The sequence below is a fragment of the Apis dorsata genome, unplaced genomic scaffold (genome assembly GCF_000469605.1).
Source record: "Apis dorsata unplaced genomic scaffold, Apis dorsata 1.3 scaffold_74, whole genome shotgun sequence".
Classification (NCBI taxonomy): Eukaryota; Metazoa; Arthropoda; class Insecta; order Hymenoptera; family Apidae; genus Apis; species Apis dorsata.
This window is the reverse complement of record NW_006263372.1, coordinates 2401287-2415432: the sequence shown is the minus strand read 5'-3', so window position 1 is coordinate 2415432 and position 14146 is coordinate 2401287. Positions and strand designations below refer to the sequence as shown.

At 26.7% G+C, this 14146-nt stretch overlaps 2 protein-coding genes across 12 annotated transcripts in view; one reads left to right on the top strand and one right to left on the bottom strand.

The window, feature by feature from the left end:
- Positions 1-32: 32 nt before the first annotated feature.
- LOC102681444 (RING finger protein 121) lies at positions 33-4560 on the bottom strand. Of its 6 annotated transcripts, none has more exons than XM_006610627.2 (9): positions 4402-4560; positions 4021-4055; positions 3794-3935; positions 3559-3713; positions 3225-3453; positions 2914-3149; positions 2706-2822; positions 529-632; positions 33-466 (listed from the first exon to the last, which is right to left on the bottom strand). In XM_006610627.2, the coding sequence occupies exons 1-8, from the start codon at positions 4426-4428 to the stop codon at positions 557-559; spliced, it is 1017 nt and encodes a 338-aa protein (XP_006610690.1). In that variant the 5' UTR covers positions 4429-4560; the 3' UTR covers positions 33-466; positions 529-556. The 6 variants fall into 6 exon arrangements, with proteins under 6 accessions (XP_006610690.1, XP_031363866.1, XP_031363867.1 ...); XM_031508006.1 differs by having other exon boundaries at positions 540-632; XM_031508007.1 differs by having other exon boundaries at positions 33-450; positions 540-632.
- Positions 4561-5196: 636 nt separating this feature from the next.
- The window catches only part of LOC102681760 (protein kinase C and casein kinase substrate in neurons protein 1), a 55701-nt gene continuing 46751 nt past the window's right edge, over positions 5197-14146 (top strand). For all 6 annotated transcript variants that reach the window (XM_006610634.2, XM_006610632.2, XM_006610631.2 and 3 more), the window contains exon 1: positions 5197-5494. The gene's annotated coding sequence lies outside the window, so the exon portion shown is untranslated. The remainder of the gene's footprint in view (positions 5495-14146) is intronic.

The window sequence follows — 14146 nt, the reverse complement described above, 5'->3', positions numbered from 1 at the left end:
TTTTTTTTTTTTTTTTTTTTTTTTTTTTTCTAAAATTCGTGTTCGGGTCCGTTTATACGACACGTCCGTTAAATGTTCTTACACCTCGCCTTTCTTGTCTCTACCTGTCGTACAATTTCTTCCCATGACAATAGCGAGAGGCTTTTAGACGTAAGTGTATAAATAAATATTTATATAAATATATAGATATAAATGTATCTGAGGTGCTCTCGCTACAAGTCCGAAGGTCTGAAAAAGTACCTATGAATGCGTGTTGTGATAAAAGTTGTTTTTTTGCTAACGAATAATGATGAGAGATTAAATTAAAGACTTTTAGTAACATCACTGACAGAGTTGTCATTGTTTATTTCTCTCTCTTTTGTACAAATCCGTAATCTTTGATTCTTTGCGCGTCCAATAAAATTCTTATCCCTCCTTTAGACTTCGTACCTGTCACAGTACACGCGCATCCTTTGCAACAATGAAGCTAAATTATCAAAAGAACACATAAATTTTTTTTAATTTACTCAGTTTTTTGTAACAAAATACAAAATACGTACGATGCACAGTTGAGGAATTATAGTATTTTTATATCAGTCTCGTCTAAGTTTCCACTCACATTCATGTTTCCATTGTCGAAACCATGCTTCACTCTGGAAAAATTAGAAAATAAAACGAAAGAAAGATTAACAAAAGTAGAAAAAAATGATATTCTGCTTGATTAACCGTGTTGAAGTAGTAATGAGTCGAGGAGAGATTAGGAGATGGAATCTAATGCTTAATGATTGAAAAGTAAATTCTAATTGTTAATAGTTCCTACCGATCGACTGTTTTATAATCTTTATTGATGAGAAATAAATTTTACATGAATTTGATATATTTTTGTACATTATTTATTACGGAACAATGTTTTTTTTTTTTATATTTCGGATCTTACAATTTATATATTTTCTGAAATATTTACAATGGTCGTGCAATTGCTTGCTTATTTTACAAAGATGAATTAAAAAAAAAAGATTCATATAGTTCTTTATATTTTTAAGTTATGAAAATTTGATCGTCATACGATCGAATTTTTATATTTTATTTTTTGTACAATATACGTACAATGTGTACATTTTTTTTATTTTACAATGGTACAATATTTTGTACATATTTTTTTTTATAAATTTCTATATTATTCTAATAGCAATAAAACGCACCAACTTTTCATAAAATAAAAGTTCTTTTTTGTTGAGCAATATGCTATATTTGTAAGATATAATTTGATAATCTCATAAAATCTGTTTCAAAAATTTATTATCATAGAAATTTTGATATTTTAATACATAATTACACGATGTAATAAGATTTTAAAATTAAGAAATAAATTATTCCAATATAATATCTCTTTTGATCTATATCACTATTTCTTTTCTTTCCACGCTATTTTAAAAGCGAAATTATTTTGCCAATAAAAATAAAGAATTTATAAAGATTTTAAAAAATAAAAAAAATACAATATATATAAGTATAATTTATATAAATATCATAAATAATATAATTTCAATAAATATGATTTTTTGTCTCTTTTTTTGAAATATTGTATTTAATATTTTCTAATCTACTTTTTTCCTCTGGATTTTTTATTTATTAAATAAAATAAAAGTTTTTTTTTGACAAGCTTATTTAATTATTTCTATTAAAGCAACTTGCTTACGAAATATTTTAATATGTTCTAATATATGTAAATTTAAAATTTACGAAATAGTATTATTTCATAATTGATAAAAGATTTTATAAACGATATATAGAATACATTAGTATACATTTTCAGAAAAACTCATTGACAATAAATATATTATATAGAACGCAATTAAATTACGTAAGGTGAAAACTTAAATTGACTAGTTGAAATGAGGAAGTGGAATGACAAAAGAAATAGTATAATAAGCTCCTATCAGTTCTCATATCAGTTTAAAAATTCCTACACATATAATACAATATCAAATATTTTAATACAGATTATCCGAATTGAACTTTTAAAACAATTTAGATATCATATTTAATTTTTTAAATCATATATTTCAATTTATATTAATACATATAAATTCAAATTAGAATTTTTTTTTATTATCAGTATTTATTTTTATTATATAAAATGAGAAATTATTTGTTATGTTTGCACTATATTAAATTTTTATTAATTCGGATAATCACAATTTATATGCATATATGCATTTTAAAATGGATATTTAAATTAAAATACATTATTTAGTAAATATCATACAGTCATAAAAAATGAGTCATTCAGATATAAAGTTAATTAAAGTAGAGACTATTAAACTGTTATATATATAGTAAAAAGAAATTGTGTGGAAGAATTATTATTAAGTGTTACATAAATTATGTAAATCTCTCAATACAGAAAAAAATGGCATTTTATATCTTATTATATCTTTACATCATTTATGATGGCAAATATTCTAATCATATAAAACAAGTTATTTATAATGCTGCAATCTGAATGCAATATTAATATCGAAATAGGATTAAAATTTTAATCACAACTTGGATTGGAATCATATACTTCTAATAGAATTCGTTGTTACAAATAACAAATATAATAACGGCTATGTGTAGAAAAATACAAACAGATATTTGTTTACATGAATAAATCATTAATTTTACAGAAACACAATGGTGCCTTAAGTGCAATTTAATTAACCTATTGCAATATTACTTACTCGAGGCCTAGGCCCCAATTGATACCTTGAACGAGAAACAAAATTAATGGTTGCCAAGCAACTAACCATCTGATCCAGTCTAGTAGTTGACCATATAAAACATGAGGTCGTTCCCATCTTTATATATTATTAAGGAATATATAAATATATAAATAAAAATTTACAATTATAATTTTCTTTATAAAAGATACGATTTAATAAAGGATACGGATTGTAAAACATTTTCTTTAAATCGACTTTTTCTTTGCAATATGGACACGTTTGTTTTTTTCCTACAATGCACCATCCTCTGATACAAAATTCATGAAATACATGTTCACAACTAAGTTTGTATGTGTTTTCAATAACACCAGGTTCATTTTCTGATACCAAGAGTCTATTACCACATACTGCACACACTCCAGGCTCTAAAGTCCTTGTTGGCATATGACCTGGTACATAGTACTGCAAATTATTTAATATATTGCATTTTTTATTTTGTACATAAGATAAATCATTATTTAATTATTTTATACATACCCCAATATGTGAAGCCATTTTATCTGCACATATTTCTGCAACATCTCTTCCTAATACTCCAAAGTATAAACCATAAAATAATAAAAGCAAACCACAATCCATCCATATTTGTGGTTTAACTTCAAATACTAAATGTAAACCAAAAAATGTGGCTAACATTATAATATAACTTATTATACCCAATACATAACTTAATTTATATATAAAAAGAAACCATTTATACACCAATCTAAAATAATAAAAATTTAGTAAAATATTAAATTCATACATATTTTTAATTTATTAACTTGCATAAAAAACATATTCAATAAATAAAAGTAGATTGTAAAAGTACCTTGGTGTTGTACCTGCTATAGGTTTTTGAACAGCTTTTCTAACTATTAATCCTGTTATACAAGATGTTACTAACCAAAAAAATATAAACCTCCACCAATGATTTTTTAAACTTAATCCAAATGGAATAATCCACATAGCAATTAAGGTAACAAGCTAAGAAAATATTTAATCTTTCAGATAAGCTAAAATTTAATTAATAATAATTAGTTAATAAACATTAATTTGTAATTTACCTGATATGATTTATAATGTATTTTCTTCCATTCAACTAATACAATTTGTGCTACTAATAATGTTCCTAGTAAAATAAGAAGCATTTCTGCATGCATAGATTCATGTCCCTGATGTTGTTCGTGCATTTTTATATGTTGCACTCTGGAATATTAAAATATTTCTTTTGTAACTAAACTGTTATAACAATAGATATTTTTTTAATATTTTGATATTTATTGGTATTTACCTCCATTTTTCTTCTACAGTCATCTCATCTTCACTCTATAATAAAATATATATTTATTCAAAAAAATATTATAATAAATATAATTCATTGTTTCACAATAAATAATAATAATAATAATAATAATTATAATAATAATAATAATAAATTCGAAAAATATTATAATAAATACAATTCATTGTTTCACAATAAATAATAATAATAATAGTAAATTTGAATGAGTGATTATAAAAAAAAAAGCATAATATTTATTTAGGTATATAAATTCATATTCTTATATTACAATAAATAAGTCCTTGGAGGTTATATTAGCGTAAGCATGGCTTACGCGTACATTACTATTTTACATAATATCAATATATATTTTTTTTAATAATATTATACCTTATTTGGGAGTACGTGTGAATGCATATTTAATAGTATATTAAGCTATCACTTATAAAATAGATTTTAATAAATTGACATAATATAGCAAAGATTCTTTGGAGACATTGTAAAGTACTATTCACAATGATGCAAGTCTGATATATTCACAATTAATAATAATAAATTTTGTTTAATCTTAATAAAAATAAAATATTTATATAAAAAATAATAAGCAACATTGTATTTTTATAAAATATATCATTATCAAATTATTAAATAAAGCAAAAAGTCTAAAAAGTAATTTAATTTCAAAAACTAAGAGTATATATATTTTTTTTTAATTTTTCGCGCTGAAAATCATTTTCTCAGCCATATTGATGACGTTACAAATATTGAACTGACTATTGAAAAACTGTTATTCAACTTGTGAAAATTACATTTGATAAATATAATAATATAAAACTTGTAAGAATATCAAAATAAGTAAATAATGTGTTAAAATTATTTGTAAAAATCTTTATAATAAAATAATAAATATTAATAATATTTACATTTTAAAGATATTCTTAAATCTAATATGGTATATCATTATAGAATATAAATTCATGTAAAGCCAAATTCGTTTAATAATATTTGATAATTTGTAAATTATATTATTTTATATAAATTAATCACATCACATAACAAATATTTAATTTAAATTGTACGCGCAATTCTGATTCGTCACAAATTTCTCGAATGAATGTGAATTGGCCTATCCATCTACCAATGCCCAATGTTCGTACGAATTCGTAGTAGTTCGAATGATTTCGGAGTTAAACCACGCCCATTGCTGCTGGTCAGAGAGGGAAGCTGGTAATTCACTCTACGAAGCAGCAATATGAGCGTTTATACCGTTTCTTGAGAAAACGCGCGACGTGACGAAATTCCACAGTCGTAAAATCGCGCGTCGAAAGTGTCATCCGATCGCGCGCCGTTTGCGGATTGAGTGAGTGATATAGTGTCGTGATTGGTTTCGTTTCGTACACCGGGATACGATTTTTGGTTAGTTTCCAAGCTTCGAAAGGATATCGCCGCTCGTCGGTTCATTTGCCTCGAGGAATTGCTTTCAGTGAGTAAGAATATAGCATATAGAAACAGCGTATGTTTCGCGAAGGTTTTTTGTGCCTGTCAAATTATTGCACATATTGCCAACAGATTGTACGAGGATTGTCGTCAATAAACTCACATGTCGCATCTTGTATGAAAGGTTACATATAGAAGTGTATTCAGACAATTTCGCGTAATCTGACAAAAACGAATTTTAGTACCAATGTAAATTTAGAAAAATTATTTAGTAAACAAACATGTTTTGTACATTTAATATCTTATCAAATATTGCTATTTCGAATTATATTTTTTTTGTCATTTATCGTTTCTATTGTTTTAAACGATAACTTTTAAATAGAATTAAATTAAATAATATGAATTAAATTTTAAATATTTTAAGTAATATTTTGCTGTAAAATATATATTAAATGACAGTTCTTTCCGAATAAATTTTTCGTGAATAAAACATTAACCTCTGAAAGGAACTACTATTCTTCTCTCTTGTAATCTAATCATACAAGTTAGTAGGAAATTCTTTTTTAGTTCATTTTCTTTAACAGGTAGTTTTGATATGTCGGAAAAGTGTTGTCAATACGTAATACTTTGGCAAAGAAATAGAGATGAATTAGGTCGATAGTTTTACTTTTGGTTTCTATTTGATTGCTAGATCAAATAACGAATTGTAAATCACATTTATTTGTTTCTACGTTTCTAGAATTTTTCTCTAGAAAACGTATATATTATCTTGTCTATCTTATTATTTGTCATAATTTAAATGTCAACTTGAATCAACAATCGGTATCTTAAAATGACGTATTCTGATTTAATTAATATAGGTTATAATTCATAGTATGTGATTAGTATAATATTGAACAAAAATAATTATTTGAAAAAATATATAAAGATTAATTTGATAATTATTTAATTAGTAGTCAAATAGAAAAAAATAATATTAATTGAAGTCAAATTTAATTTAATTCATATTCTCAAAAAATGTTGAATGTAAGTTACGTTCTATTTTATATTGAATCAGTCAAAGAACTCGAAAGGAGCAAAATCCTCATAGCTAGACTGTTTGGATGTTGTATAAATTGGCGGCTATCCAAGTTTCCGTACTCTCACCACGTTCTCGGTCTTTAGGGTTCGCGCTATCACATTCCTTGTTCAGTATACTATACTGTTTTTCCGCATGATTTTGTGTAAACTACTTTTACCGACTGATACATAATATTTGAACGTTACTTGTAAACAGATAATGACCTCAGTAACGGTTTTTTTTAAAATAGAATTGTAAATAAAAATAGAAATATAAACACCAGAGAATTTAAATTCTTAAATTTTTACAAAATAATGTTTCCTTGAATATTTAAAATGCATTTAGATTAAAATAAATTAATATAAAACATGTTATAAAACATTATACAAGCAAATATTCATTTCGTCTTGTTTTTACGTTAACATGATCACAATGTTATATTATTTCTTCATTAATTGAATTAATTTATATAGCATGATACAATTTTAAATTGTTTTTATTAAGATCATAATTACAATATCATTCGATTTCGAAATTATTATGAAATTATTTATTGAATAAAATATTAAAAAAATAAAAAATTATATTAAATAATTTCTTAAATATCGATTATATTACTATTTTTTATATTATTTGAATAAATTGATAAATTATAATTAATATTCTTATGAATTTTTTTTCTTCGTAATTATTAATTAAGAAAAATTGAAAAAACTAAAATATAATTTTTCAAAATAGATAAATTTTCAAACGAATCATTTCAAATTAACTACATTTTTTTTTTTTTTTTCATTAAATTCTTTTAATGATACGAGATCAAACTATTCATCGATTAGAAATTTGAAAGCAATATCGTGAGCATGAAAGTGAATATCATGTGCGGGATATGTAAGTACATCAGAAACGGTCATTGCGGTTTGCTTGTGGTAATAGAATCCTGGAAATGAGTTAGAGACACGTAGATATATTGTTATGAATCACGGTACTATGTTTACTATATGAAAAGATACATATTAACCATTGACGAAACCATGATCATTTGGTATTATTTCAAACAACTATGTATGTATTTTGAAAATATTAATTGTCATCAAACTATTTGATGATTTAATCTAAATAATTATAGTTATTTTTCAATTATTTTTTAATATAAGTGCATTAAAAGATAAAATTTTACGTAACGTAATTATTATCTTTAAAAACAAATTTTTTTTTAATATAATGTAATAATATTCTATAATATATAATAATTATATATTATTATATTATTATATTATTTATATTATAATCTTTTTGATATAATTAATGCTTTTTTATTACATATTGATGTATCCTTCCCGAATTTCTTCCATCTCATTTATCATTTCTCGCATAAATCTATCTTAGAAAGCCCACCTGTTGAAATCGATCTCTCATTCTATAGCTACGTATAAACCCATAAAAAGTGAAAATCTAACATAAAGAACTTATTGACTTCTTGCATGCTCTTTTAAACATAAATTTAATTTTATCGATCTAATTGGCTCTACTTTGATATTTTCTTTGCTTTCGATAAGCTTTCTTTTACTTTCTTTAGATATTTTTAATCTTATATAATATATCCCTAAAATACAATATAAATAAAAATATTTATAAAAATGTACGATTAATGAAGCGATTGAAACAAATCTATACGAGTTACAAAAAGTAAAAAGAAAAAATCACAAGTTGAAGATCAGATAAAATATTATTTATGATATAAATATACATTGTCATTTCACAACGTGAGAAAACAAGAAAGAATTATTGTATTCAGATTATATTCATACATTTAGATTCATTTGACATTTCTGGTTTTTACCATAGATAATATATACATTAAATTGTATAAAAAATTATTAATATTTGAATAATCGCCATTTTTGATCTATATTAAATTAATATTTAGACATTATTAAATAAAATGAATATTGTATCGTACATTGTATAGTATGATATTTGAAATATCAATAATTTATTTATAATTTAAAACTTATAAATTACAATTGATAAATTAATAGCTAACTGTTATAAATTATTTATAAATATTTAATTTTATTTATTCCTTTATACTTTTTTATAATAATTTAGGAATTTTCGAATTACATCATACTATACAATGCGATTTTCGAGTTACGCCATTAATGAAATTTAAGATATTAAAGTTGCCAATCGATCGCTGTTTCGCGTGACGATAATTTTTAGACACTCTGTACATACTCGAATCACGTAACACGTATTAACTATCCGAAAGGACGTTACGTGAGTAATGTTGAGCGCGACCGCGAATGGAACGTCTGATGGTATGCGGAGTTATTCTAGCGTTAGCGTTACCACTAATTCCCCTAGGATTCCACTTTTTTCGATCGATCGAAATGATTCGCCTAGAGGAGAAAGATCACGAATCGCGAGCCGCGCTCAACAATTAAACGTACCAACAAAATCTCATTTCTCTTTCTCACAGATACGTTCTCCTTCATAAGCGGGAGAAAGATCGTTGTCAATGTTGGAAAGTGAAAAGCAGATTCGCTGTTACGATCGAATTTTACTTTGCCAGGGCCTCGATCACACGCCATGACGCATACAATCGTGATGACTATCGTGACGTGATTATTTAGCGACAGAAAAATTTTTCACATTTTTTTTGCGTGAGAATATCTAATATATATATATCTAGTAATATATCCCTAGGAATTTTAGTATTTTTTCTTTAGAGAGTTTATATTATTACATACATATTATATTCACATATTTTATTTTGATAAATTAATCTTAGTTAAGTGTGCAAGATTTATTATCAAGTATAATAAAATATTTTTAAATTATTGATTTTGACTTCCGTTTTTAATATTAATATAAGATAGTAATATTCGATATAAAATATTTACGAGGTAAATTCGTGACACTAGTATATTACACAAAAGCGTGCAATGAAGTAATAATTCAAAGAATGCGGAACATTTGTGCGATTAGCACCTATGAAGTCATTAAATGCCAACCACCAATCGCTATCGCGATTGGCTACTTTCCATTCAAAATTTATTCGAATTATTTGACATATAATATTTTGTTTATCGAATAAAATGTAAAATATAATTACTTTCGTTTTCGTGATTTATTTGTATTTTTTTTATCGATGACTATGTGAAAAATGTTTGTCATTGCGTAATGATACCAATACAGATTTATTTCATGTACATTTCCTTTTTTTCTTTATATGGCGTGATGCATGTGTCGTGTACTGCTTACATGCAAAAAATTAATTTTTCCGTTTTTAGAAAGATACGAAGGAAAAAATGATAATCAAGAAAAGAAATAAAAAAACTTCTGTTCCGATCTGTAAAGAAAATTGGCACGAGAAAGTTTAAACCAGTAATGTTAATTCTAACGAATTCTATATTTCTATTTTGATAAAACTGGTATTTTCTGGATCACTTGGTAACTTTTAATTCCTGCATAGACTTTACCTGTAACCAGTGTACGTATAGTTACTGTTCTCATCAATACAGTGGTTTTCCACTATTTCCAATTCCAAGTGCTTTCCCAATTTCTCATTTTAAGGATCACTGATTTCTCGGATGGGTAGCCATATACGGTACATAAATATATATGTATGGTCATAGAATATTAAATATGTATTCCTTGTTTTTATACGTGTGAATTTGAATGGATATTTAAATATTCTGTCAAAGACAAGTAAACAAGTTGATAATATATTGAATATATATATATATATGTATTCATGAGCAAATTTTGTCTTCGAATGGAAAATTCGAATCTGTTAAAATCAATTCGAGCAATGATTAATAATGAATATGGATATAGAAACGAAAATAACACCGAGAAGAAAGTTAAGAACTAGGTCGGTATTTTTCCCCTTATAATTTTTATCTAATCCTCGAAATCAATTATTCAAGAACATATATTTTTCATCGGTTTTCACAGCTGTACATTTCCAAACGGATAATACTTTATTCGTTTAGAAAATGAAAAAACCGTATCGTTTTCCTTAAAACGATTACATTCCTTCAATCCCAACGATTGCTTTTACCAATATTTTCATCTCTTTTTTTAACAAATTTCTATTACGTTAGATATTATTTTATATAAAAACGATCAGAATATCCCATCAAACAGAACAATTTATCTTATATCTCTCGGCAAACGATATAAATATAATTATAAAATTAATCAAAAAGAATTGCTATTCGCAACGAATACACATTTATCACAATAATATTTCCATTATATTTAACATTACAACGACCAATGACTATTATGATATTAGTAGCTTAACTATTAATATTCATTACACTTATAATTACACATTTCTTTCAAAGCAACTTATCATTTCGTCTTTACTTTTCACATATTCGAATTAACATCACTTTTCTACAAACGTATTTTGTAGAAAATAATTTATTCATTAAAAAATCATTTCACCAGCACAAATTCACGCATAAGATTACATAACCTCTAAGGACGAAAGTCCCTAACCTAAAATCGCATCTTATCTTATATTCAACGTGAAACGGAGGATATCCTCGACTTTAGGTCGACTTGGTATCACTGCAAAAGTGTATCACCCAAATCAGATCAATGTTACGAAAGCATAAATCCGTGGAAACGATGACACGTCTTTCCGAAGACGGTACGGCTACATACCGAGGAACGAAAGTAGGTTATCCGAATGGAAACGGTGTGTAATATGTGTGTGTGTGTGTGTGTGTGTGTGTGTGTGTATCGTGGCTGTTCGATTTTCTCTTGCAGTTCTTCCTGCTAATCCATTGCACTCTCTCCAAAACGAGCGGCATATCGAAACCTCTATCGATGTGTGAAATTGCTGCTCCTTCGTATATAAGCTCTCGGTCGTTATCGAAACTTATAATTACAGGATGATCTTCGGATGGATCATCCTGTGAAAGCGCGGATACCTTGTTAATTTTAATAAATCGTTTAATTAATCGTTCTAATATATCTCACGGGTATTGGATCGATAATTTTAAACACATTTTTCGCGTAACTTTTCATTTAACTTTTCATTTAAAATAAACCAATACTTTTTGTTTGAAATGTATAGGAAAAATTGAAATTTTTATTATTTTTTTTTGCTAGAAAAAGAATATAATTTATTTTTTTTTCTCTCCTTTAATTTCTTTTCAATTTTTTCTTCGTGTTTTTCGAGAGTTCTAAAAATTAATTATATAAAAGAAAACATATTTACTTTTCCTTAAAAATATTATATAGATCGAAAAGATAATTAAAGACTTGTTCTTATCGTCTTGATTTAATTTAACAATTCGATAGAAATATTTTCCAATCCGATATATATCATTGAATGAAAAGTTCACGATGGGTCACGGGGCGGAATGTGTTAATAACAGATCATAGACAACAGGGTCGCATCGTAGAATTGTGCCAAGAGAATCGATCGAAACGCAACCGTTTATTTACGGGCCTGCTTTCTGCATAGAAATTGCGATGCACGAAACGAGCCTCGAGTAGAAAGGCAAACGAACGCCAGCCTATATTAGAAGTCACGCGTGAACACCCGTCAATCAAATCCAGTATCAATCCTTCTTGCTTAGGAATTTAACATTTTTAACGCGTGTGTGATCGCTAGAATAAATCAGGATAATTATCTTATTCTACAATTGAATAACTTTTGAAAACACGAATTAACTTTTTTAGTGCTAACATCATGTTTAAAAATTAATCTTCTATAATGAAATATAGAATAAAAAATATATATCTTCTTTTTATATATATAAAACAGTGTAAAAGTGTATTTGTATATTTAATTTCGCTTTGACGATGGAAATAAGCGACTTATCGAAAGTTTTTCGTAGAAGAACAAGGAGAGAGAAGGAGAGAGTGAAAAGAATAAAAGGAATAAACGATAAACTCTTTCATCTTCCGTACGACCTTTGTTCCTATTCAATTTCGCTACAATCCTCATTATAACTTTCTAAACACGAATAATTCCGTTCCATCAGCTTCTTTAGTGTATCCATTGTGCTCGATTAATTGGTCCACGAGCATAAAAAAAAAAAAAAGACAATCAATTACCAAAGTGTAAAAATAGAAATTATCACGGGTAATTGTATCGAGGAAATATAATTTCATTCAATTAATTGGATTAATGACATAATTTATATACAAGTGAGCGAGAACTTGATCGATCATACGTTCGAAAAATAATTCGATCGATGATGCTCGATTCGTTAATCGAGCTAACGAATTTTCTGCTTCATCAGCGACACCATCGTGTGCATGATTTAATATTAATGAGAAAACGAGTAGGAGATGTATCTTCGTGTTTCCCTTCTTCCTTCTTTTCTTAATTCTCCCTTGTTCCCCTTCTCTCTTGATTTCACTCCTCAATCTTATCTGTGTCACACGACAATAAAAATTACAAAATTGTTGCGACCATGGAGAGAAAAATAGAAAATATTCAATTTATTTGAATATTTTTTCATCATCTGGTAATTGAGAAAATAATGAACGGATAAGACTATTTTATTATTCAACATCTGATATTCGTGTATTTTTAATACATTGTTACGTTGTTTTCATGTTCAAATAATATTGATAAATTATGTGAGAATGAAAATCTTTTATTCACGCATATATGTATATCAAATGGTAGATATGATACGATAGCCAGATTCTATCTTATGATTCTGAGAATGTAAATCATATAAATCAATATATATATTATTTTAATTCGAAAAAAAATCTAAATATATCTATTTACATCGATAAGAATTTCCTTGCAAAAAATAATCAAAAAATAAACCAAATACCTATCATCTCTCGAAAGATATTCGATATTATTGATATATATAACACGAGTATTATATAAATCGTAGATTTGCAATTACAAAATTGAGACATCATTTGTCACGCTTATATTAATTTCCTCGTTCCTCTTCGTCATTATTGATCCCGCTAACCTTATTTATAGTATACCTTGGAATTCAATTCGAAATTCTTGCCGCCATATTGCGCTGGATAATCGATTATTATCCGATATTTCAAAGGTTATATATCGAGTGTAAAGGCCAACGTTTCCCCCATTATAGTTATATTCGTCAAAGGCGAACAATTTATTCATTCACGTCCTCCTCATTCGTATCCATTGTAGTACCGATCACGGGGAAGAAGGACGTAATAAAGACACTTCTTCTCTCTCTAACTCATCCTTCGATCCTAGTTTCTCATCTTGATCACATCTCGTATCTACTCGAATTAGAGATTGAAATCTTGGATGTAAAGTTAAACAGGAAATTCAACGTACGTGGAAAAAGATTAAGCAACAATTACTGTTATTAAGGCACGATTTATTCGTTCTTTATTTTATTCGTACGTGAAATGACGATTAAAAATTCAACTCGCGAGTTTAATGAAACGGTTTCTCGTTAAACGATAGAAAATATAAAGGGATACACGTAGGATGAGTTACGACCACGGGTCTTTTCTTCTCCACGTTCTTCTGTCTATCTGCTCAAGGCAGGGAATCACAAACGAAACGTGAAACGTAGAGGAGAGAAGGAAGGAGGAAAAATTAATTAAAAGTTGCACGAGTATCAGCGATTAGCAAGAAGGCTCGTTAATGCA

Coding starts and splice junctions, on each gene's coding strand:
- LOC102681444 (XM_006610627.2), bottom strand. CDS start 4,428: ATGCATTCACACGTACTCCCAAATAAG. Junction 3,454..3,558: donor ATAGCAGGTACAACACCAAG/GTACTTTTACAA, acceptor TTATTATTTTAG/ATTGGTGTATAAATGGTTTC. Junction 633..2,705: donor AATTGGGGCCTAGGCCTCGA/GTAAGTAATATT, acceptor TAATTTTTCCAG/AGTGAAGCATGGTTTCGACA.